Source organism: Panthera pardus, unplaced genomic scaffold (assembly GCF_024362965.1).
Source record: "Panthera pardus isolate Hobbes unplaced genomic scaffold, ASM2436296v1 HiC_scaffold_27, whole genome shotgun sequence".
NCBI lineage: Eukaryota > Metazoa > Chordata > Mammalia > Carnivora > Felidae > Panthera > Panthera pardus.
The window spans coordinates 1,910,228-1,931,825 of NW_026526843.1; the positions used below are offsets into that span (position 1 = coordinate 1,910,228).

At 61.7% G+C, this 21,598-nt stretch overlaps 2 protein-coding genes across 6 annotated transcripts; one reads left to right on the top strand and one right to left on the bottom strand.

Moving 5' to 3' along the window:
* Positions 1-1,068: 1,068 nt before the first annotated feature.
* On the top strand, positions 1,069-17,307 carry ARHGAP4 (Rho GTPase activating protein 4). 2 transcript variants are annotated; one of them, XM_053891442.1, is made up of 22 exons: positions 1,071-1,226; positions 5,187-5,394; positions 5,482-5,644; positions 5,859-5,921; positions 6,224-6,406; positions 7,052-7,180; positions 7,262-7,483; positions 12,408-12,509; positions 12,653-12,844; positions 12,942-13,026; positions 13,292-13,319; positions 13,568-13,670; positions 14,301-14,361; positions 14,474-14,551; positions 14,634-14,768; positions 14,881-14,986; positions 15,083-15,316; positions 15,404-15,477; positions 15,568-15,751; positions 15,887-15,979; positions 16,268-16,382; positions 16,791-17,307. In XM_053891442.1, the coding sequence occupies exons 1-22, from the start codon at positions 1,160-1,162 to the stop codon at positions 17,019-17,021; spliced, it is 2,856 nt and encodes a 951-aa protein (XP_053747417.1). In that variant the 5' UTR covers positions 1,071-1,159; the 3' UTR covers positions 17,022-17,307. The 2 variants fall into 2 exon arrangements, with proteins under 2 accessions (XP_053747418.1, XP_053747417.1); XM_053891443.1 differs by lacking the exon at positions 16,268-16,382 and having other exon boundaries at positions 1,069-1,226; positions 16,791-16,908.
* Positions 17,308-17,534: 227 nt separating this feature from the next.
* AVPR2 (arginine vasopressin receptor 2) lies at positions 17,535-20,589 on the bottom strand. Of its 4 annotated transcripts, none has more exons than XM_019437682.2 (4): positions 20,399-20,589; positions 19,422-19,541; positions 18,238-19,122; positions 17,535-18,062 (listed from the first exon to the last, which is right to left on the bottom strand). In XM_019437682.2, exons 2-4 carry the CDS (start codon positions 19,510-19,512, stop codon positions 17,857-17,859), a joined length of 1,182 nt encoding a protein of 393 aa, XP_019293227.1. In that variant the 5' UTR covers positions 19,513-19,541; positions 20,399-20,589; the 3' UTR covers positions 17,535-17,856. The 4 variants fall into 4 exon arrangements, with proteins under 4 accessions (XP_019293227.1, XP_019293229.1, XP_019293226.1 ...); XM_019437684.2 differs by having other exon boundaries at positions 19,485-19,541; positions 20,399-20,587; XM_019437681.2 differs by lacking the exon at positions 20,399-20,589 and adding an exon at positions 20,040-20,255.
* Between the last annotated feature and the right edge of the window lie 1,009 nt (positions 20,590-21,598).

Consider the following 21,598-nt stretch of genomic DNA (forward strand, 5'->3'; position numbering starts at 1 on the left):
ATGCGTGCCTGGACTCCTTGCCCTGGTGCCTACAGGCCTGCCTCCCCGGGCACAAGTCTGGAGCCTCACTGCCTCGCCCCTCTCCCACCATCTTTACCCTGGGGATTTCCCTCCCTCCCAACTGGAGACCGTTGTCTACTCCGGTTTGTCAACTGCCACCTGCACCCTGCCTTCCCAATTTACTGGAGAAACTCTGTTGCCCTTGGGCTTCCAGTTGGTAGAGAGGGGTAGAGGGAAACTCCAGCACTCCCGGAGAAGGGAGGCCCCAAGATTTGCCCTCAGGCTTGCTAAGGCCTTGCTCTGAGGGGGGAAGAGGACGGCTGAACCCCGCCAGCCCCAAGCCTAAAACAGGGCAGGTGCAAGCTGGGGTGGGGGACGCACAAGAGTGTCTTCCGGCAGCAGGAAGTGGTAGGAAGTGGTAACTACCTATGGGGAAATGAGGCTTGTTCCTCCCTATGGGGTTGAGCTGAAGGGGAACCTTAGCCAAACCCTGCTCTCCTCCAAACAAGGGCGGGGGGGGGGGGGGGGGGGGTGGCCCGAGGGAACAATGGCCGAGGTTCTGTTCTCTGGCGCTGACTTTCCTTCCCCCACCCACCCTGGGAACTTCCCACCAGCCTCTCCAGGCATACACTTATCTCTCAGGGCTGGCAGTGGAGATGGGTAGGTCCCATCTGATGTCCTGGGAGTCTGGGGGAAACAGGTGACCCAGGGGCGTCCAGGGCCCGGAGCAGCTACGGTAGCGCTGCCCACCGGCATTGAGGGCCCCGGGGCCGTGCTGTGAAGGGTGTGGTTGGGCCGCGGTGAGCAGACAGCTTCTGGGGGCTGCCAGCTTCCTGGAACGTTGAGGCCCTCACACTGGCCCTGGCTGCCTGGCAGCCGAGCATTGGGCACGGGCAGCCCAGGTGTGTGCCCAGCGCTCAGCACGAGGGGGCAGCAAGGTCCAGCCGTAGCGGGACCCTGCCAGGCAGGAACCCCTCGCGGGTGGCGCCAGGCAGGGGAGGGGGGGGGCGCCCCGCCCCGGGAGCCGTGGGGAGGGGGAGGGGCGGGGCGAGGCGGAGCCAGAGCAGGGTGCTGGCTGCAGAGCCCCAGGTCCCGGCGCCCGGCCCGCTCGCGGCCGCGTGGGAGCAGCGGGGCTCGACGGCGCGGCCGCCCGGAAGCCATGGCCGCGCATGGGAAGCTGCGCCGGGAGCGGGGGCCGCAGGCCGAGTATGAGGCGCAAGTCAAAGGTGAGAGGGCGCTGGGCGCTGCGGGCCTGGTTCCCTTGCGGAGACCCGGAAAAGTCCCGCCGCTGGCCCAGGGCCCGCTGCTCCGCTCCCCGGCCCCCCCCCCCAGCCCCCCCTTCCCCCCCCCCCCCCCCCCCCCGCGACCTCCGGAGGGGGTTGAGGGAGGGAGCCCGAGCCTCTTGCCCGCCTCTCCGCCTCCCCTTGGCCTCAACCGCGGGCTGTTCCCCCTTCCTTCTTCCCTCCCTTCCTTTGGTCGCTCTGCCCTCCTTGGGTCCCCCTGCACCTCACCCAAGGAGCCCGAGGAGGGAAGGGGGCCCCTTGAAAGTGGCATTCTAGCCACAGTGAAATCGAACACCTCAGTTTTGCTGGGGAGGCCGAGGTAAGGGAGTCTGCGTGCCTAGGTGGCTGGAGTAGCGATGGCTTTGCCTTGAAACCAGTTTTTGGCCCTCTGGTGGGCACCGAGGTGGCTCAGAGTTGAGGGCCGCTGTCTGAGGATGAAACCGGCACTTAGAGATATAGCGGGGCCAGCTTCGAAGCCTTCTGAGGGTGGACTTCCTTGGGTTCTGAGAAACACTTTGTGCAAATCTCATGCAAATCAGCTTTGCAAATTTGCTGTCGGTCTTACTCAGGGCACCGTGACTCTTGCGAAGGAAAGCAGGTAGCAATCCAAGTTGGGGCCCTAAAATTTCCCCGTGTCTTCAGATGTGTGACCCTCCATATATGACTCTCAATCGCTCTGTTTTCCCGACGAAGGAAACCGAACCTCAGGGAGAAGTGCCTTGCACATGGTCACGGTTCCTCCGAGGGACACGGAGATGACCTTTGAAATTCCTTCCAACCCAGAGATGCAGGTTCCACCGCAATTAACCAATGCGAGCAGTTTCCGCCAAAGTGTGCCTGGGTCCTCCCCTCTGGTAGCTCTTGCTGCCCGGAGCCAACTTGAGGTGACTTTGCAGGGCGTGCCAGCTCGGCAGGTGGAGAGAATGACCCCCCAACCCGTTTCCCCAAAACGTCAGGAGGCTGAAGGGCTTTGGAAACTCTTCAGTCAGCAAATATGGGTCGGTTAATTCACACCGAAAAATTGGGTATTTGAGCAAGGCCTCCAGTGACTTTAGCTTATAAACCCATCCTCCCCCCAAAAAAACTTTTTACCATGCTGAAAAAAAAAAACAGGATCACTGTCTTGACACCCTAAATTGTGAAAGGTCAGCACAGTCGTGGTTTCGGTCAGCAGAAGTGAGACCGTATGCCTTGCTCACAGGAAGTGCTGGTGGGGCCTGAGGCTCAGCTCTGCAATTCAGGCCTATGTGGATTCCATCCTTCCCTTCCACAGCTGTTTTGCACGCAGCTTTTCTGTCCCAGGCCCTGGGAATACAGCGCTGAGCAAAAGAGAACCAGTCCCTGCCCTCAGACAGCAAACGTCCTCTAACACGATTAGGCTCCAGAATGATGCTGGCCACTCTAAAAGGGGAGAGCACAGAGGTGGAGGAAGGGGGTGGGAGGAGGGCCAGAGCTAGATTGGGAGGAGGTCGGGAAAGGGTTGATGATGAGTGCATTTGAGCTGAGATCTGAGAGCTGGAGAGTGCCGGCCGAGGCCGGGGACTGGGCACCAGCTCGCTGCGTTCAGGTGATGCTCAGTCCCCGGTCTACTCGACACAACCAGCGTATCTAACCGAGGCACGGCTGCCCTGAAGAAAAAATGAAGCCGGCCGGCGTGCTGTTTTGTTCAGCACTGTTCGGTTGTAATTGGTCTCCAGGGACCTGGTGCTCTGGGAGGGCGGGGCAGACACCAGAGGAAGGTGAGGTGAGTGGGGACATTTCAGATCTTTCTTGGAATGAAATGAGATTCACTTTGATCTCAAAAATGTTGCCCTGATTCGGTGACGAATCCCCAGATTGCAGGTGGCGTAGAGCCCGCTCCCCCTGGCGCCTGGAGCGGAGAGCCAGCCGCTGGAGCCCGGCCTCAGAGGGTGTGAGTGGACTGGGTCACTCAGCCCTGCCCTGCTCTGCAGCGGCTTTCCTGTCAGGAAGCACCCCCCCACCATCTGAGTTCGGCTCAAGTCATGATCTCTTGGTTCGTGGGTTCGAGCCCCGTGTCGGGCTCTGTGCCGACAGCTCGGAGCCTGGAGCCTGCTTCGGACTCTGGGTCTCCCTCTCTCTCTGCTCCTTCCCTGCTCATTCTCCCTCTCTCTCAAATAAATAAAAATTAAAAGAAAGAAAGGAAGAAAGAAAGAAAGAAAGAAAAAGAAAGAAAGAAAAAGAAAGAAAGACACCTTCTCTAAAGGGAGAGCAGACAAGGAGATGGGGATGCCGGCAAGCGGTACCCACGGAGGCGGCGCCACGCCCACGGCCCCTGGGAAGTCACTGGCAGGACACAAATGCAAGGAGGACAGGCGCTGAGCTGTTTGCAGGGCAGTTTCTTCAGTGGACCTGGGCCCCTGCTGCTTCTCACCTCCTCCCTCACCTGCTCCCTGGTCTGAGGCCTCGCTGTCTTCTGCCTAGAGCAGCTCTGGAGCTGCCACTGGAGCTGGGCACTTTCTCTCCACCACCGGAGAGGTCACCTGACCTCTGCCTGGCCTCCCCATGGCAGCCCAGGGGGAGCCGGACCGTGGTGCTCGGCTGCTGTGTCTCCTCTCTCTCTCGGTGACTGGCTGGAAGTCCTTCCCTGACCACGGGCCCTGTGCCATCTGCGTGTGCCCACGGCTTGCTCCAGCCACCCTGGTTCCAACGGCCCACGCCCCCTGTGTCACCTCCTTCAGTTCCTGGCCCCCCTCTAGAAGGACCCCTCCCTGCCCTCACCTCCAGCTCTGCTCTCACCTTGCTGGGTTTGCCTCCTCAGCACCCCGTGCTCCTGGACGTTCTAGTATGTGTGTGGCCCCTTGTGATCTGCACCCCCTTTCCCATCCTGGCTTTGTGAGGGCAAGCACTTGGTCAGCCCTCTGTCACACTGTCTCCGCGTCTGGAACATGCCTGGCACAGACTGGGTATGTAATCAACATTCTGTGGAATGGAGAAATCGATTAATGTCCCTCCCTGGGCACACGGACGGAGATAAATAAGTGGGCGACCCTTTTGCCTGAAGCCCGGGCCGGGACTTGTGACCCGGGAGCCCCCATGCCCACCTGGGCGCCCGGTGGGTGGCAGAAGGTGTTTGTAGCAGGTTAAGTGTGTCATTCAGGCGGATCTTTGCTTTCGTGGCGAGAGCAGTGTTGCCAAATCAAGCCCGCGATAAGGTGTCAAAAGCCAGCGGTGTGGGGGCCCTGGGCGTGGCGCCTCTGCCAGGAGGTGGGGGTGGGGTGCCCTGTGGGTGGGTGCCGGGGGTGGAAACTGGAGACCGAAAGCAGGCCAACTCCCTCAGTCCCTTTCCCTTGTCAGCCCCAGCCAGCTTGCTCTGGCCATTGGCCCCGCCGAGGGGGCTGCCCTTTCCCCGTGAGGGGCCAAGGGCACGCTTCCCGGCCACTGAGGCCACTGGTGGCCACAAGTTCGCCGCAGGTTCGGCAGAGCGCCACGGCAGCCTTGCCCCGGCGCGGCCGCCACCCTGCCTGGGGTCCGGGGCTCCCGAAGGGCAGGAAGTGGCAGGACGCACAGCTCAGGGGCTTTCCAGGAACCACGGAGTGACGAGAAGCCCAGTTGAAAGGCACCTGGCTAGGGACAGGGCCAGATGGCACTGGGGCAGCTGTGGGTTCCCACCGTCGCGACAGGTTCCCACCACCCCGGATCGGCCCCGCTGCCCGTCTGCCCGCAACAGCCTTCCTGTTCTTCAACTGCTTGGGCCTGGCTGGTTCCCTTTAGCCTTAGCCCAGAGGCCCCTTCCCCCTCCCCACCCCGGACTGCCCTGAGCCCAGCGTGCCCCCCGCCGGAGGGCCAGTGTCCTTCCCCCCCCCCCCCTCCGTCTGGGGGGCAGCCACGGTGGGGGGGGGGGCGCTCAGGCCGTGGCCGGGCCTGAGCCACGGTCCCTCGCAGAGATGCGCTGGCAGCTGAGCGAGCAGCTGCGCTGCCTGGAGCTGCAGGGCGAGCTGCGGCGGGACCTGCTGCAGGAGCTGGCCGAGTTCATGCGGCGGCGCGCCGAGGTGGAGCTGGAGTACTCCCGGGGCCTGGACAAACTGGCCGAGCGCTTCTCCAGCCGAGGTGGCCGCCTGGGGGGCGGCGGCCGGGAGCACCAAAGCTTCCGGTGGGTACTCGAGGGGTGGGGTGGCCACGGTAGAGCCCGAAGCCCGCCTCCCCCCCCGCTCCCGGTCTGAGTGCCCCTCTGCCCCAGGAAGGAGCCGTCCCTGCTGTCGCCCCTGCACTGCTGGGCCGTGTTGCTGCAGCATACGCGGCAGCAGAGCCGGGAGAGCGCCACCCTCAGCGAGGTGCTGGCCGGGCCCCTGGCCCAGCGCCTGAGTCACATCGCGGAGGATGTGGGGCGCATAGTCAAGAAGGTAAGGCCTTCGCCCCGGGCAGGCACGCAGCAAGGGAGGTGTGGACGGCCTCAGGGTCTAGGGGGGGCGGGGCCGGGTGGGCTGGGCGCCAGGCCCGGGGAGCCAGGTGGAGCCTTGAGTGCCGCTGTCAGCACCCCCCCCCCGCCCCCCCCCCCGCCCCCGGGTCTGCAGCTGCTGTGCTGGGGCAGTGCTGTGGTCACATTCTCGTCCTCAGACCAAGGATCTGGAGCAGCAGCTGCAGGAGGAGCTCCTGGAGGTGGTGTCGGAGCTTCAGACGGTGAGGACAGGGCAGGGCCCGCCCCCGGGCACAGGGAAGCCATCATATCACATCTCCCCAAGCCGGGCTCAAGGATCAGAGGATCGAGAGGCCGGGACAGACCTGGGGTTTGGGGACCGAGAGCACAGCCCTCTCTCTCTGCTCTGGGCACAGGGTGGTTAGGCTGAGCGCTCACGCGGGATTGGCTACCTCCCGGGTCTGAATCCCAGATGGCCCCGGGTGGGGGTGGGGGGGGAGGACGGGGCGGCCTGGCTGTGGCCGTGGCCTTCAGCAGGGCGGCTTGGCCTCGCTCCTCCCTGCAGGCCAAGAAGACGTACCACGTGTACCACATGGAGAGCGTCAATGCCGAGGCCAAGCTCCGGGAGGCTGAGCGGCAAGAGGAGAAGCGGGCGGGCCGCACCGCCGCCACCGCCGCCACGGCCACCAATGAGGCGGGCCCTGTCCGCAAGAGCTCCCTCAAGAAGGGAGGGCGGCTGGTGGAGAAGGTGGGTCTGGAGGGCGCCCGTCTTCGAAGGCTCCGGTTCTGGCCTTTGTCCCTGCGAGTCCCTGGCCCTCACTGGGGCCTGCCGGGAGGTGGTGTGTGGATGGGGAACGTCGGACTGGGGAGAGGACAGCCACGGAGCTCCGGTCAGCTCTCCTGGCTTTGGACGGCTCCTCAAGCTGGGGTGGTAGACGCGGGGGCAGGAGAACAGTCTGCCCTGTGCTCCCAGCTCTCCCCTACCCAGCTGGAGTCAAGAGAGCTTTGGTGCTCCCGAGGCTGTCCGCCCACCCAGCCACCCGGCCTCGCACGGGGCCAGCAGGTTGCAGAGGGGCAAGAGGACGCGTGGCATGGGTGATTGGCCAACGTGCGGGGAGAGAGCGTTTGAGGTGGCCCCTGAAAGGATGGGGAGGCCCCGAGCCAGGAGGAGCTGAGGCGCACCTGGGGTTGCCGGCCCGAGTTCATGCGTCACGGGGTGGGGCAGGGGAGGACATTGCGACTTCTGGGCCATTCGTTTGAGGGCCCTGTGGGACATCAGGGGCAGAGGTCCGCACGCAGATGGGGTGTGGAGGTGGAGATCCCAGGGAAGGCCTGAGATGGGGGCCGGCTGGCCGAGTAGGTGACCCTGGTGTACTTGTGCGGTCTTGAGCAGCGTCAGGCCAAGTTCTTGGAGCATAAAGTCAAGTGCACAAAGGCTCGCAACGAGTACCTGCTCAGCCTGGCCAGCGTCAATGCTGCCGTCAGCAACTACTACTTGCACGACGTCTTGGATCTCATGGATGTGAGTGCCAGGCGGGCAGGCTGCGCCCGGTGCCCCGTGCCCCGGGGCCCACCCTGAGCCGCGTTCTTGCTTCCTCCCCAGTGCTGTGACACAGGATTCCACTTAGCCCTGGGCCAGGTGCTCCGGAGCTACACGGCTGCCGAGACCCGCACCCAGGCCTCCCAGATGCAGGGTCTCGGCAGCCTGGAAGAGGCGGTGGAGGCCCTAGATCCTCCAGGGGACAAGGCCAAGGTTCTGGAGGTGCACGCAGTCGCCTTCTGTCCCCCGCTGCGTTTCGACTACCAGCCCCACGAGGGAGATGAGGTGAGGGTCACGGCGCCTGCCCCTCATGCGCCAAGCAGCGAGGCAAAGGGCTCTGTGCTCTCTGGTCTCTGTTGTCACAGTGGTCCAGTCAGATGAGTTCCACTTGGCTCGGGAGTCGCAACTCCTGCACGCAGCTGATTGCTCAGCCCTCATTCAATGTCCTCGAGGCAAACGAGGCTCCCCGTAAGTTTGGCCGCTTGCGTTTGAAGCGAGCAAACTTGTGCCGCTCACTTCTGCAGTTCAGCCAATGAACGCATGCGTCCGCACCAGGACAAACACAGCAAAAAGATCACCAGGTTGACACAGGTACTAGGTGGGCATATGGCTGTCCATATACTCCTCTTCCAGATGTTCTGCGTGCTTTGACGTTTCGTAATTCAAGGTTGAGGGGAAATGAACCAAAGCAGCAGTAGAATATAGCTAGCGTCTTTTCCTTGGTCTCTGAGCTATTTTTTCCTCTACCAGTTTATCCTGGAGGGCACTGAACGGCCTGGGGTTACACGGAGCTGTTAGCTGTTTACTCTGTATTTTGACCCGAGTCACAGTTGAAAACGTCAAATGTTACTCAAGGCTTACGATGCCACATAGCAGTTCTCTGACTCACCCTTTCCGTTCCCGATTCCACTCCCCAGAAACAGCCACCTCCCAGTGTTCTGGCTGTTGCTTCTGGGGCTGCCCTCCCTGTGTTCAACTGCACAGCAGCCTGCTAGTTGCTTTTCTGCCGACTTCCTCCCAGGGCCGGCTAGTGCTCAGCCCCGCCACCCTCTCCTCACCCTCTGCCCTCCTCCGCCCCCCCGCCCCCCGCCCCCGCGGGCAATCTGTGACTCCGCTTGTCTGAAAATGCCTGGATTCTATCCTTGAAGTCGATCGGTAGTTTAGCTGGATATAGAATTCAGAGTTGAAAATAATTTTCCCCTTAGACTGGTAAGGGCATCGCTCTAGGATTTCAGTGCTTAGGTGAGAAACCCGATGCCATTCTGATTTCTGATACTTGTGTGTGGCCTGCAAGTTTTCTCCCCGAAGCTTTTAGGAGTCTCTTCCCCCCTTGTAAAATTGTACAATGATGTTCTTTGGGGATCCTGTTTCCTTCTCCCTGCTGGACAACTGCTGGGTGCTGTCACTGTAAAATCGTGTGTCCTTAGGTTTGGGGCTCATATTATCCCTTCGATCACTTCCTCTTCTTAACTTTTTAACTTAACTTCTTAACTTTTCTCTCACTTTCAGGGATTCTTGTAACTGGTTGCTGGACTCCATGGGTTGGTTCTCTAATTTTCTTATCTTTTCTCTTTCCTATTCCCCAATCTCTATTCCTTTTAATTCTGCTTCCTTAGTGATTTCTTCAACCCCTTGTTGACTTTTTAAAGCAATTTACTTTCACAGTTTTTGTTTCTAAGAGTTCTGTTTTGTTGTCCAAATTCCAATTTAAAATAACCCTTTGTTCTTGTTTCACGGATATAATATCATCTCCAATCATTCTGAAATGTTCATTTTTGTTTTCTTGACATTTTTCTCTGCTCCCTGCAATTTCTTTGTTCTTGCAGTTTTTAAAAAAGCTTGCTTTCATCTTTCTCTTTCATTTTAGAGCTTCCCTCACATGGCTGGCAATTCTTGGCCATCAGTTCATATTTAAGAGGAAGCACTGAGGGGTGGATTAGGTAGTTGACATGCTCAGTGGGTTAAGCGTCCACTCTTGGTTTCAGCTCGAGTCATGATCTCACGGTTCGTGAGTTCAAGCCCTGAGGTGCGCTCTGTGCCGACAGCTTGGGGCCTGCTTGGGATTCTGTCTGCCTCTTTCTCTGCCCCTCCCCGACCTGCGCTCTCTCAAAAATAAATAATAAAAAAAATTTTTTAAAGATATGTGATGTGCACAAACAGAGCTTGTCAACAGAGGGCTTCCCCTCAGGGACTCAGACCATTACTTTGAGGGAGACCTCCATGGTGGGGAGCTGGCAGGTGTCCTGGTAAGAGGGTGCTAGAAAGGGTCAGTAGGACTGGGGCTGAGTTTAGGGGATTTGGGGGAGGGACTCAGCTCTGGCCTAGATACTGTGAGGAAGCAGGGGTAACTCTGATCGGAGGTGTTCATAAATCTTATCTGGGAGGCAAGAGGTGGGGGTGGGGTGGGGGATGAAGGGACGCGAAGGCAGCCGTTACTCGTAGTAGCCCAAACAGAGGGAGGTTTGGCCATTTTTGTGGCTGGGACAGAGTTCTTGTTTTGGTCTGCCCTCACATGTCATGATGGGGTGGTCTTGCTTTGGTCTTCCCCTATCGTGGTCACAGAGGGACCTTGTGTGATGTTGATGCTCTGTGACATTCCTTATGTTCAGTAGGATAACACCCAGTCCCATCTGGGCAGCTCCAGATGGCAGTGGCTGCTTTATTCTTTCTCATCACTAGGAAGTTTTGTCCCCTTCTTTGGCAGTGACTACTGTCCCTAAGTCCAGAATCCCTCTGATTTATCCTTTCTAGAGGGCAGATCTCTAGTTTGCTGCTAATTGTATGGGTTTGAGCGAGGGTCTTCTAACGTCAGTGTTCCCTAGGGCCTGAATAGACTTTTTAAATTTTATTTTTATGGTAAAATATACATGAAATTTACCACTTTAAATGTGTGTGTGTGTGTGTGTGTGTGTGTGTGTGTGTATTTTTAAATAATTTCTACACCCAATGTGGGGCTGGAACTCATGTCTCCAGAACTTTTCCATCTTCCCAAACCACACTCTGTCCTGATTAGACACTAACTCCCCCTTCCCCAACCCCCCCCTCCGTGCCCACCATCCTACTTCCTGTCTCTGTGAATTTAGGTCTAGCTCTAGACTACTCTAGATCACTCACACAAGTGAAATCATACTGTATTTGTCTATTGTGACTTGCTGGTTTCATTCAGCATAGCGTCCTCAAGGCTCATCCATGTTGTAGCCTGTGACAGCAACTCCTTCCTTTTTTTTTGAGAGAGAGCACAAGCGGGGGAGGAGCAGAGAGAGGGGAACAGAGGATCTGAAGCGAACTCTGCATTGTCAGCAGTGAGTCCAATATGGGGCCTGAACTCATGAACCATGAGATCATGACCTGAGCCCAAGTAGGACGCCCAACTGACTGAGCCACTCAGGTGCCCTACCTTTCTTTCTTCCTTTCTTTCTTTCTTTCTTTCTTTCTTTCTTTCTTTCTTTCTTCTTTCTTTCTTTCTTTCTTTCTTTCTTTCTTTCAAATGTTTATTTTGAGAGAGAGAGAAAGAGCTCGAGCTGGGGAGGGACAGAGAGAGAGAGGCCGAGAATCCCAAGGAGGCTCTGTGTTGTCTCCGCAGAGTACAATTTGGGGCTCGATTCCATGAACTGTGCGATCGTGACCTAAGCCAAAATCAAGAGCCTGGTGCTTAACCGACTGAGCCACCTAGGATCTCCTTTCTTTTTTTTTCTTTTTTAATTTTTTTTAATCTTTATTTATTTTTGAGAGAGAGAGAGAGAGAGAGAGAGACAGACAGAGTGCGAGCAGGGGAGGAACAGAGAGAGGGGGACACAGAATCTGAAGCAGGCTTCAGGCTCTGAGCTGTCAGCACCGAGCCTGACGTGGGGCTCGAACTCATGAATGGTGAGATCATGACCTGAGCCAAAGTCGGACGCTTAATGGACTGAGCCACCCAGGACTGAGCCCCTCCTTTCTTTTTAAGGCTGAATAATGTTATATTTTGTGGACAGATCACATTTTGCTTATCAATTCATCCGTTGATAGACACTTGGGTTGGTTCCTCCTTTTGGTTGCTGTGAGTCCTCCTGCGGTGAACACAAGTGTGCAAATCTCTTCCAGGGGGTGCCTGGGTGGCTCAGTCGGTTGAGCGTCCGACTTCGGCTCAGGTCACGATCTCATGGCTCATGACTTTGAGCCCTGCATTGGGCTCAGTGCTGACAGTGCAGAGGATTGCCTGACATTCTCTCTGTCTCCCTCTCTCTCTGCTCCCCACTGCCCTGTCTCAAAATAAATAAACTTAAAGAAATAATGAACTGCTTTATTGAGGTATGAGCCGCATACTATGTCATCTACCCATTTAAAGTGTGCAATTCAGTGGGTTCTAGAATATATGCAGAGTTACGCAACCATCACCACTATCTCCTTCCAAAACACGTTCACTCCTAAAAAGAAACCTTGGACTCATTAAGCAGTCACTCCCCAGTCCCTGGCACCCACTCATCTCACTGTGTAACTTTCCATTCTCTTTATGATGTGTTTTTTTTTTAATGTTTATTTATTTTGGGGAGAGAGAGTATGCAAGAGAGCAGGGTAGGGGCAGAAAGAGAGGGGGAGAGAGAATCCCAAGCAGGTCTGTACCGCCAGCGCAGAGCCCGACACGGGGCTCGAACTCGCAAACTATGAGATCGTGACCTGAGCTGAAATCAAGAGTCGGACGCTCAACCGACTGAGCCACCCAGGCGCCCCTTGCTCATCTGCTTTCTGTCTCTGTGGATTTGCCTCTTCTGGAATTGTATGCACACGGAAGCATACGACATGTGCCTTTTCTGTCTGGCTTCTTTCACTTAGCAGAATGTCTTCCGGGCTCACCTGCATCATAGCGTGGGGCAGCCAGGACACCGTTCGTTTTTGTGGCTTGAGTGACATTACACTGTACGGATGTGACACACTTGCTTACCCTTTCATCTGCTGGTACATGCTCGGGCTGCTCCTGTCTGGGGGCTGTTACAAGGAGTGCTGCCCCCAGCGTCTTCACACATGCGTGCTCCTGTCTCTTGGGGAGGGGCCCTTAACGTCTTCCGGAGCGGGTGTATCACGGCGCGTGGATCGGTGGTTCTGGACAGCAGCCGCCGAGGCAGAGGAAACGTGCATGCCTCCCTCGCGCCCGCTGCCCAGCCCCACTTCCACGTCTGAGCTTTCTGTCCCCAGGCTCAGCCCTCAGTGCCCTGGACGCTGCCCCACACAGGTGGCTGAGATCCAGGTGGAAATAGAACTGCGGGACGAGATCCTGCCCAGGGCCCAGAATATCCAGAGCCGCCTGGACCGACAGACCATCGAGACGGAGGAGGTATGCGCGCTCCGGTGGGGACTCGGGACTGAAGACGTGGAGCCAGGTGGCCATGGCCTCCCCTCCCCTTCCCTTCCGACTTGGACTTCCTGTCCCTCGGTTGTGCCCCATTGCTTCCTCCCCTGGTGCCGTCCTCTCCTTAGGTGAGCAAGACTCTGAAGGCCACGCTGCAGGCCTTACTGGAGGTGGTGGCGTCGGAAGATGGGGACGTGCTTGACTCTTTCCAAGCCAGCCCCTCCACCGAGTCCCTCAAGTCCACCAGCTCGGATCCGGGTTCTCGGCAGGCTGGCCGGAGGCGGGGCCAGCAGCAGGAGACTGAGACCTTCTACATCACGGTGCGGCCCCGGGGGCGCAGGGGCAGGGGCAGAGGCAGGGCGCTGGAAGGGCCCGGAGCAGGGATTACAACTCTGGGCTCTTCTCGGGGCTTCCCAGAAGCTCCAGGAGTACCTGAGTGGACGAAGCATCCTCGCCAAGCTGCAGGCCAAGCATGAGAAACTGCAGGAGGCCATTCAGCGAGGTGGGTCCCCGTCCGGCCCTTGGCCGCTTCCTCCCCACCCCCAGGGCCAGGAGTGGCACCTGCCCTCAGCCTTCCTGCCCGGGAACCCCAGCCAGCCCACGTTCCTCTCTGCCCGGAGAGGTTGGTCGGCATGCAGGGGCTAGCCGGGCAAGGGTCCCGGTCCCTATCTGGCCACCACCCTTGACCTTCGGGCCATGCCTTTCTCTGTGCGGTGCATTGAGGACCTGCTGGCCCAAGACGCACAGCGATGTTTTCTCCTCCCCAGGTGACAAGGAGGAGTGGGAGGCGTCTCGGTGAGTGCTTCACTCGGGGCTGCTTCGGAGGAGTTGCTGTGCCGCGGGGGCCAGGCTTCAGTGTCCGCACCCCGCCTCCTTGCGGCCCACCTCTGCTGCGCATTGTCCCACGGCTTCAATTTTCCACTTTGCCCATCGGGTTCTGGAATACCTCGCGGGCTCCAGGGCCCCGTTTGCCTCGGCTAGGGGGCGGGACATCCTGTTCTCCATGCCCCCTCCCCTCCGAGCCAGCTTCCGTTGCCCCCCAGGACCCAGTACACACAGAGAAAACTCCAGAAGAGCCGCCAGCCCCGCCCCAGCTCCCAGTATAACCAGAAACTCTTCGGGGGAGACATGGAGAAGTTTATCCAGGTACTGGCCCTGCCTCACAGTGCAGCTGTGCTCAGGCCCTCCCCTGCATGTTGGTTTCTGTCCAGCCCGGGGCTCCCGTGTCCTCCGTTGCCGATGACCGGTCAACTGTCCCTTCTTGGATGGGCCTTGTCCGGCCTCCACTGATGGAAGGGAACATCTTTCACTAGTATCAGCCACCTACAGAAAGCCTCGGGCGGGGATGCGCAACGAGTTGAGCCCACAAGCCCCACTTCTGGCTAGCACGGTACTGGGGACCCTAGAAAGTGAAATGAGGGAGGCGAGAAAGGTCTGAAAAGAAGAAACAGCACTAGCCTTTTTTATGACGTGATGACGCACTTTGTACGTATTGAAAAGAAGCAGGGGGCTACTTAAGTGAACAAATGTGAGTTTTGCAATGTCACCTGATTCCAGGTCAACGTAGAGAATCTGGTTGCACTTTTACCGGCCAACTTTAAGCAGCAAACAGTGTAAGGCCTAGAATGGCCCCAGGGATATCAGACACGTGGGAGCGACTCTCACAAACCGCGTGCCACACGTCGTTGCCGATAGCCATAATGGATCGTTAAGAGCAAATACAAGTGAGCAGATGACAAGGAGGGACAGTGACGTGAACACCCTCTCTGTTCCCAGAGCTCAGGCCAGCCCGTGCCCCTGGTGGTGGAGAGCTGTGTCCGCTTCATTAACCTGAATGGTAAGCCACCCCCGGGCCCTCCTACTGCCGGCCTGGCGCCCGGCACCCGGCACCGGAGCCTGGCGGGGTGGGGGGCGGGACTCAGCACCCGTCCGCTCTCATCCTCCCTCAGGCCTGCAGCACGAGGGCATCTTCCGGGTGTCAGGTGCCCAGCTCCGGGTCTCAGAGATCCGCGACGCTTTCGAGAGAGGTAGGGACCGGCAGGATGGGGTGGGCGTGGGGGCTAGCTAGAGCCGCTGCGATCGGCCTTCTGCTCCCTCGGTCACCCTCAGGGGAGGACCCACTGGTGGAAGGCTGTACGGCCCACGACCTGGACTCCGTGGCTGGGGTGCTGAAGCTCTACTTCCGGAGCCTGGACCCCCCGCTCTTCCCGCCGGACCTGTTCGCGGACCTGCTGGCTTCTGCAGGTGAGGCCGGGGCCTGAGGCCGGCTGGGGGGTGGGGGGCAGGGGCCGCTCTCCGGTGGCGGCCGTGGTCACACTCACGCGCTCCTCTCCTCGGGCGGTGGCCTGGGCCGCAGAGCTGGAGGCCGTGGCGGAGCGGGTGGAGCTCGTGAGCCAACTGCTGGCCCGGCTGCCCAGACCCGTGCTGGTGGTCCTGCGTTACCTCTTCACCTTCCTCAACCAGTGAGTGCTCCTTAGGGGACGAGGAGGGCTGCCCGTGGGGGTGCAGGGGACACCGGGCGGGGAGCTCCCTGCCCGTGACCCGTGTGTGCTCCCCAGCCTGGCTCAGTACAGCGACGAGAACATGATGGACCCCTACAACCTGGCCGTGTGCTTTGGGCCGACACTGCTGCCTGTGCCCGCGGGGCAGGACCCGGTGGCCCTGCAGGGCCGGGTGAACCAGCTGGTGCAGACGCTCATCGTGCAGCCATCGCGGGTTTTCCCGCCCGTGAGCCTGGTGCCCGGCCCCGTCTATGAGAAGTGCATGGCGCCGCCTTCTACCAGCTGCCTGGGGTAGGCTCTTGGCGGGCCCGGCTCGGGCTCGGGGGCCGAGCACCGGGGAACCCCCTCACCTACTCAGACGCCTCCCTCTGACCTCAGGGACGCCCACCTGGAGGGCCTGGCGGGGGAGAACGAGCCGGAGCTGGAAGCAGGGACCCCGGCCCAGGAGGACGGTGAGTGAGGGAGCTGCGAGACGAGGAGGGCCCGGCCCCCCGGGCGCCCGCCTGCTCCGCCTCCCAGCTCGGACCCCCTTTTCTCCCCAGACCTGGAGGGGGCCGTGGAGGCCGTGGCCTGCTTCGCCTACACGGGCCGCACGGCCCAGGAGCTGAGCTTCCAGCGCGGGGATGTGCTGCGGCTGCTCGAGCGGGCCTCAGGCGACTGGTGGCGGGGCGAGCGCGCGGGCACCCGGGGACTCATCCCGCACAAGTACATCACGCTGCCCGCAGGGTGAGTGGGCCGCCTCTCGCTCAGCCAGCTTTTCGGCTCGTCCCCTGCCCCGAGTCCCCGCTTCCCCAGCCCGCCGGCCCCCCGGGGCCTGCCCCCGGAATGGGCGCTCCCAACAGGCTGTCTCTCTGACCCCAGTGCAGAGAAGCACGCCGCCGGCCAGGGGCCACAGGCTACGGGGGAGCTGCTGAGCAGTCCAGGTGTCCTCCCGGCCACAGAATTTGCCCACCGGTGAGCAAGGAAAAGGTGGTTCCTCGGGAGGACTCGCCGTGGTGGCCCCCCTCGCTCACCTCGGCCTGAGCACTGCGGCTGGGGAGCCGAGTGCCACGCCTGGTCAGAAGGGGCGGGGGTCTGACTGTGGCCGCGTGGACAGGGGCCCGGTGGGGGAGGGCCGTCCGGCTGAGGGACGCCAGAGGAGGGCAGGAGGGACCCACCGGGCCAGCCTTGCTGTTCCCCCTGCCTTGGCCGTGCCCTGGCACGGGAGGAGGTGCCGCCAGGCTCACTGTCCGTCCCCTGCAGGCCAGAGCCATGCACCCCACCTGACGCCCCTCTGGGCACACCCGGGGGTCCCGCTGGGCACAGGCGGCACTGCTTGGTCCCCACCTCCCCAGAGCGATACGTGGAGGTAGACAAGGTGAGAGCGGGGACTGGCTGCGTGCCAGCTGTGGCCCCGTGGCCAGGCCTAGGAGTCCGGGGGCAAGGCAGGGAGCTGGGCCACACAGACGCAAATGCCCGAGGGGCCGGAGCCAAGGGGTAAGGGTGGGGTAGGGCAGCCGGGAGACCCCAGGGGAGGCGTGCGGCGGGCAGGGCCGGGTGGGGTGCGGGTGGGCACCGTCCGGGAGGCCAGGGAGACAGTGGGTATGAGAGGAAGAGGGGAGATCTGGGCCTCGACCGAAGGGGTCCCCGCTTCAGGGCTGAGCTGAGGAATTGTTGTCCCCAGAGGCAGCTGTGACGGCCACGCCGAAAGTGACAGAAGAGAAACCGGGCAGGGCAGGTGGGGCGGCTCCCAACAGATGCCCTCCCTTTCTCTTCTCTCCTCTAGGCCGTGACACAGACCATGGACTCCGTGTTCAAGGAGCTCTTGGGAAAGACCTCCGCTCGCCAGGGCCTCGGGCCGGCGATCGCCGGCTCCCCCAGCCCCGGACCCGGCAATGCGAAGCCTCCAGCCTGCAGCCGCCTTGGCAAGAACAAAGGCTTCTCCCGCGGCCCCGGGGCCCTGGCGTCACCCGCGTTGTCCCATCCCCAGGGCCTGGACTCACCCCTCAAGCACTGACGCGCTGCTCCCTGGCCTGTCCAGCAAGCGCTGGGCTCCTGCTCTTGTCCCCTCTGCAGAGGAGGGTACAGCCACCCCAACGCCCCCCTGCCTGCCCCAGCCCCAGCTCGGGCCCCTTTGGGAGGCAACTGAGGAAGGAGGCCGAGGCTGAGGGGCTTTTGCCAGGCGGGCTTGTCGGTGACTGTCGGGCGGTGGGCGCCCAGGCTGCTCTCTGCCTCAGCTGAGGGTGCCAGCCTGGTGGAGGTGGGCAGGCGTTGGCCGCTGTTTATAAAGTCCTGTGCGCTGACTCCGTGCGAGCCCCTTTTCTGTCTCGGGAGGCTGCACAGGCGGTGGCAGGGTCAGATGCCGGGTGCTCAGCACCGAGTGGCCCCTGCCCGGACCGTGTGGTTTGGGGGCCTGCACCCATGTGGGGGGTTCCCGAGCTGTGCACGTGTGTTGAGGGGGGCAGTCTCAGAAGGTCTTTCCACGCTGCCCCACGACCACTGTTACCCCGATCCAAGGAGGCTCACTGGGTGGAAAATGAGCTGGAACTTTTATTCAGGAGAGCGAGAGGGGAGGGCCAGGGGGGTGAGCGTGGCCCTGCCCCCTTTCCTTCCTCCTGGGCTCCTTGGGACCTCCATCTCCGGGAAGGCACCGGCTGGGGTGGGAGCCCTGTGCCACCGCGCTGCCGCCGCCGGAGCCTGTCCCCACACCCAGCACCAAGGAGCTGACCTCTGGCTCTTAGTCCCACAGCCAAGTCCCAGAGGGACCCCTTTCCCCAGGGGCTCCCGGGGCCAGCTCCAGGTGGGTGGCTGAGTGTCGCAGAGCCTCTAGAAGGAAGGCACCGCCTGGCTCGTCAGGAGGAAGTGTCCTTGGCCAGGAAGGAGCTGCCGGTGGCGCAGGACTCCTCGGGGGGCCCCGGGCTGGGGGGGGCCCGCTTCCGGGCCCAGCAGAGCAGGCTGCGCAGCTCAGAGGAGACGCTGCTGCTGAAGGCAGCGTAGATCCAGGGGTTGGTACAGCTGTTGAGGCTGGCCAGCAACATCAGCAGCACGAAGGGGGGCCCTGTGGGGGTGGAAGGGTCCGGGCTGGGGCCGAGAGTGCCCGTGCAGGGGCGCGGCAGCCCCTCCTGCCCCTAGGGAATGGCAGTCCACGTGAGCACGTGTGTCGGTGGGGGTAAAGGTGTGTGTGCGGCCGAGCGCGAACGGTCCCCCACAGCCCCAGCCCCAGCCACACCCACCTTCCCGGGGCGCCTCGGGGTCCCACGCCGACCACAGCTGCACGAGGAAGAAGGGCGCCCAGCACAGCACGTACACAATCACGATCACCAGCGTCATCCTCACGGTCTTGGCCATGGCTGCTGACACCCGGGCCCCCTCACTGGGACTGCCTGTCCGGCGCCCCCCACGGCAGCCCCCGGCCCTCTCTGCCGGCCCCGGCACCAGGCTGGCGTGAATCTCCCGGAAGATGAGCACCTGGCAGGCAGCGATGCCCAGGGCAGGTGCCACGAACACCATTAAGGCGATCCAGGTGACATAGGCTCGGAGGCCCCAGGGCTCGGCAAAGCGGGCCCAGCAGTCAAGGACCCCAGTTCCGTCTCCCACGTCACGCTGGGCGAAGATGAAGAGCTGGGGCAGGCTGAGAATGAGCGAGAAGGCCCAGGCCACCAGCACCGGCCGGTTCCAGCGGGCTCCGCCTCCGTGGCGGTATGCCAGCATGGGGCGGCAGATGGCGCGGTGGCGATCCAGCGTCATGGCCAGGATCATGTAGGAGGAGGCGTACATGCCCACCATCTGCAGGTACTTGACTGCCCGGCACAGGGCATCGGGCCCACGGAAGCGGTCGGTGGCATCCCATGCCAGCTGGGGCAGTACTTGGAACAGAGCCACGGCCAGGTCGGCCAGGCACAAGTGGCCAATGAAGACGTGCATGGGCGCCCAGCGACCCCGCCGGCCCCGGCGCACTAGGGCGCTCAGCACCAAGCCATTGCTCAGGGCCACGGCCACGAAGACTGTGGAGAGCAGGGCCAATTCCGCCTGGGCCAGCAGTGGGTCCCGGGTGTCCGACAGCTCCTCCTTGCTGCCATTGCCAGGTGGGACGGGTCGAGAGAGGGGCCGGGGCACGGCTGGGCAGGGGTGGAGGAAGAGGGCCAGGTTAGGGTGTGCGCTCTGCAGGGGGACCTGGGCCCGAGGAAGTTCCAACGGGAGAGGCGGAGCCAGTGGCCTGAGCAGCCGTCCAGCTGGGCCTCCTGCTTCCCTCCGGTGTCCCGGCTCCTGGCAGCCAAAGTCTCCCAACCGCCCCCCTCCTCCCCGGGAGCTCGCAGGGCCATCCCCTCCCCCCCCCACGTCGGCAGCCTGGAGAGGCAGGTGAAGCAGATGTCTGAAAGAGGGGCTTCTCTGCTTCCTCCAACCCCGCTCGACCTACCTGGCTCATCCTGGTGGGGGGGTTGGTGGGGGATGGGTAGGGGCCCAGGGGCTGGAGCCTTACCAGATGTGCTGCTGGATGCCATAAGCATGGTGGAGCTCAGGCAGGTGTCTTGGGCGCCTGGAGGAGACGGGGTGTCGCACTCAGCCTCTCATCCGAGAGGCCAGTCCCACTGCCCCATTTCCACACAGGCCTGTGTGCGTGTGTGCGTGTGTGCGTGTGTGCGTGCGCGTGTGGGCAGCGGGGGGTGGGGGTGGGGATCCAGCCTGCGTGCAGCTGCGTGCGTGCGTGTGCGCGTTCGTGTGCGTGTGTCCCCGTGATGGGGTTCGGGGGGGCACACCCTTAGCCAGATCAAGGTCGGTGAGGTCTGGTCCCCTGAGCCAGACGTGAACCTCAGGGCCCGCTGTGCCCCTCTCAGTACCCGGCAGGGTAACATGGACGCACGAGCCCTAGGACCCACCTCGTCAGCCCACAAGACCTGGAGCAGACATGCAGACCCTCCCCCTCACCGTGTCCTCCCCCTGCGGCCCGACAGAGGCCAGGAGAGGTGGCCATCCGAGGGCTGGGGCTGGCCAGGGAGAGGCCGGCATGTCCCCGGGGCCCCTCGAAGCCCCTTACCTGGCTGGGCTGTCTGGGCTCCGGGCAGCCGGGCAGTGGCAGGCGCGGAAGGTGGCCCGAGAGCTGGGATCTGCTCTCCATCGCCTGCCCCGCCCCAGCCCGGCCTCTGGGAGTGACCTGCCCAGGAGGGGACTTCCTCTCCCTCTCCTCCCCCACGTGCCTCTCCTGGCCTCCTGCCTGTGGCAGCGGGAAGTAGTCCCCTGGCCTCCTGTGCTGCCTTTCCTGTCCCTGCCCTCCCAGGTCTGTCCCCAAGACGCCTACCCCCCAGCCCCTGAGGGCCTGGACCCTCCCAGGCGGGTCCTCAGCTTGGCCATCCCCCTCAAACCCTGCCTGCCTGCCTCTGCCCCCACAGGGCCCACCTTACTAGGTGGCAGGGCTGTGGGAGATCAGTTAGCTCAGCTCCATTTCATAAGTGGGGAAACTGAGGCCAGAGATAGGCGGGGCTGACTGAAGATCACGCAGCTTTTTCGTGGCACAGCTTGACTCCTTTCCCCAGCCAGGCTCCTGCTGTCCCTCTTGGGCCAGGGCGAGGAAGGGGTGAGAGCTCGCGTGGAGTCCCCACTACAGAGTGGTGGCTCCTCCCAGGCCTGTGAAGGGCCCGCCCCTCCTCAATTAGGGCTGCCGGAGATGAGGCACAGGAAGGGAGGGTGTGGGGTGGGTACAAGCCAGGGCTTAATGTGCCCCTGTGAGAGCCAGCTTCCTCCCCAGGGTCCTGTGGGGGCCAGGGACACCCCCCTCCTCCTGCCCCACCTGCAGCTACCTGTCGTCAGAGGAGGAGGCTTCAGATCTCTGTCTCTCTCTCTCTCTCTCTAACACGCACAGACACAGACACGCCCGAGTGTGTGCAACAGCCATATGCCCGCAAAGGCGCACACACTTGACATAGACACAAACACCCGTGTTCCCACACTGTGTGGACGGCCTGACAGTGGGGCTTCCCTGCCAGGGACTTCGGGCTGGGCTCCCCCTCTCTCCTGTCCTCCCCGCCCCAGCCCAGCCTTTCCCTCCCGTCCCAGGCTCCCTCTTCCCCACCCTCTCCCGCTCTTGCTCTTGCCAGGACCCTGGCCTGGCTCGCACAAGGCCTGCACGGCCCGGCCCGAGGCAGTGGCCTGCAGGCCTCCCAGGGACAGGCTCTGGGCCCAGCTGGCCCCGTTTTCCTGTTTGTCTTCTCTGATGACCTACAAGGCTAGAGGCCAGCACAGCTCCGCTCTGACCGGGCCCAAGTCCGGCCGTCACTGAGGCCTCCTCTTCCTGGCCAGAGGGCCCGGGGGGCAGCACGGCCATCATGCACCACCCCCTCCCCCCGCACACTGCACCCCTGCACGCTGCATGTACAGCGCACATACTACATCCACACGTGCCGTGCATTCGCACAATCTTTCGCGCACGCGCGCGCACGCACACACACACACACACACACACACACCGCTAGGAGACAGGTTGCAGAATGCTGACAGCCCACGTCTGAACACTTCAGCCACACCTCCTAAGAACAGGAACATCCTCACTCTCTCCCCTGTAACCACACTGCCGTTAATAACATAGAAGCAAAGAAACCA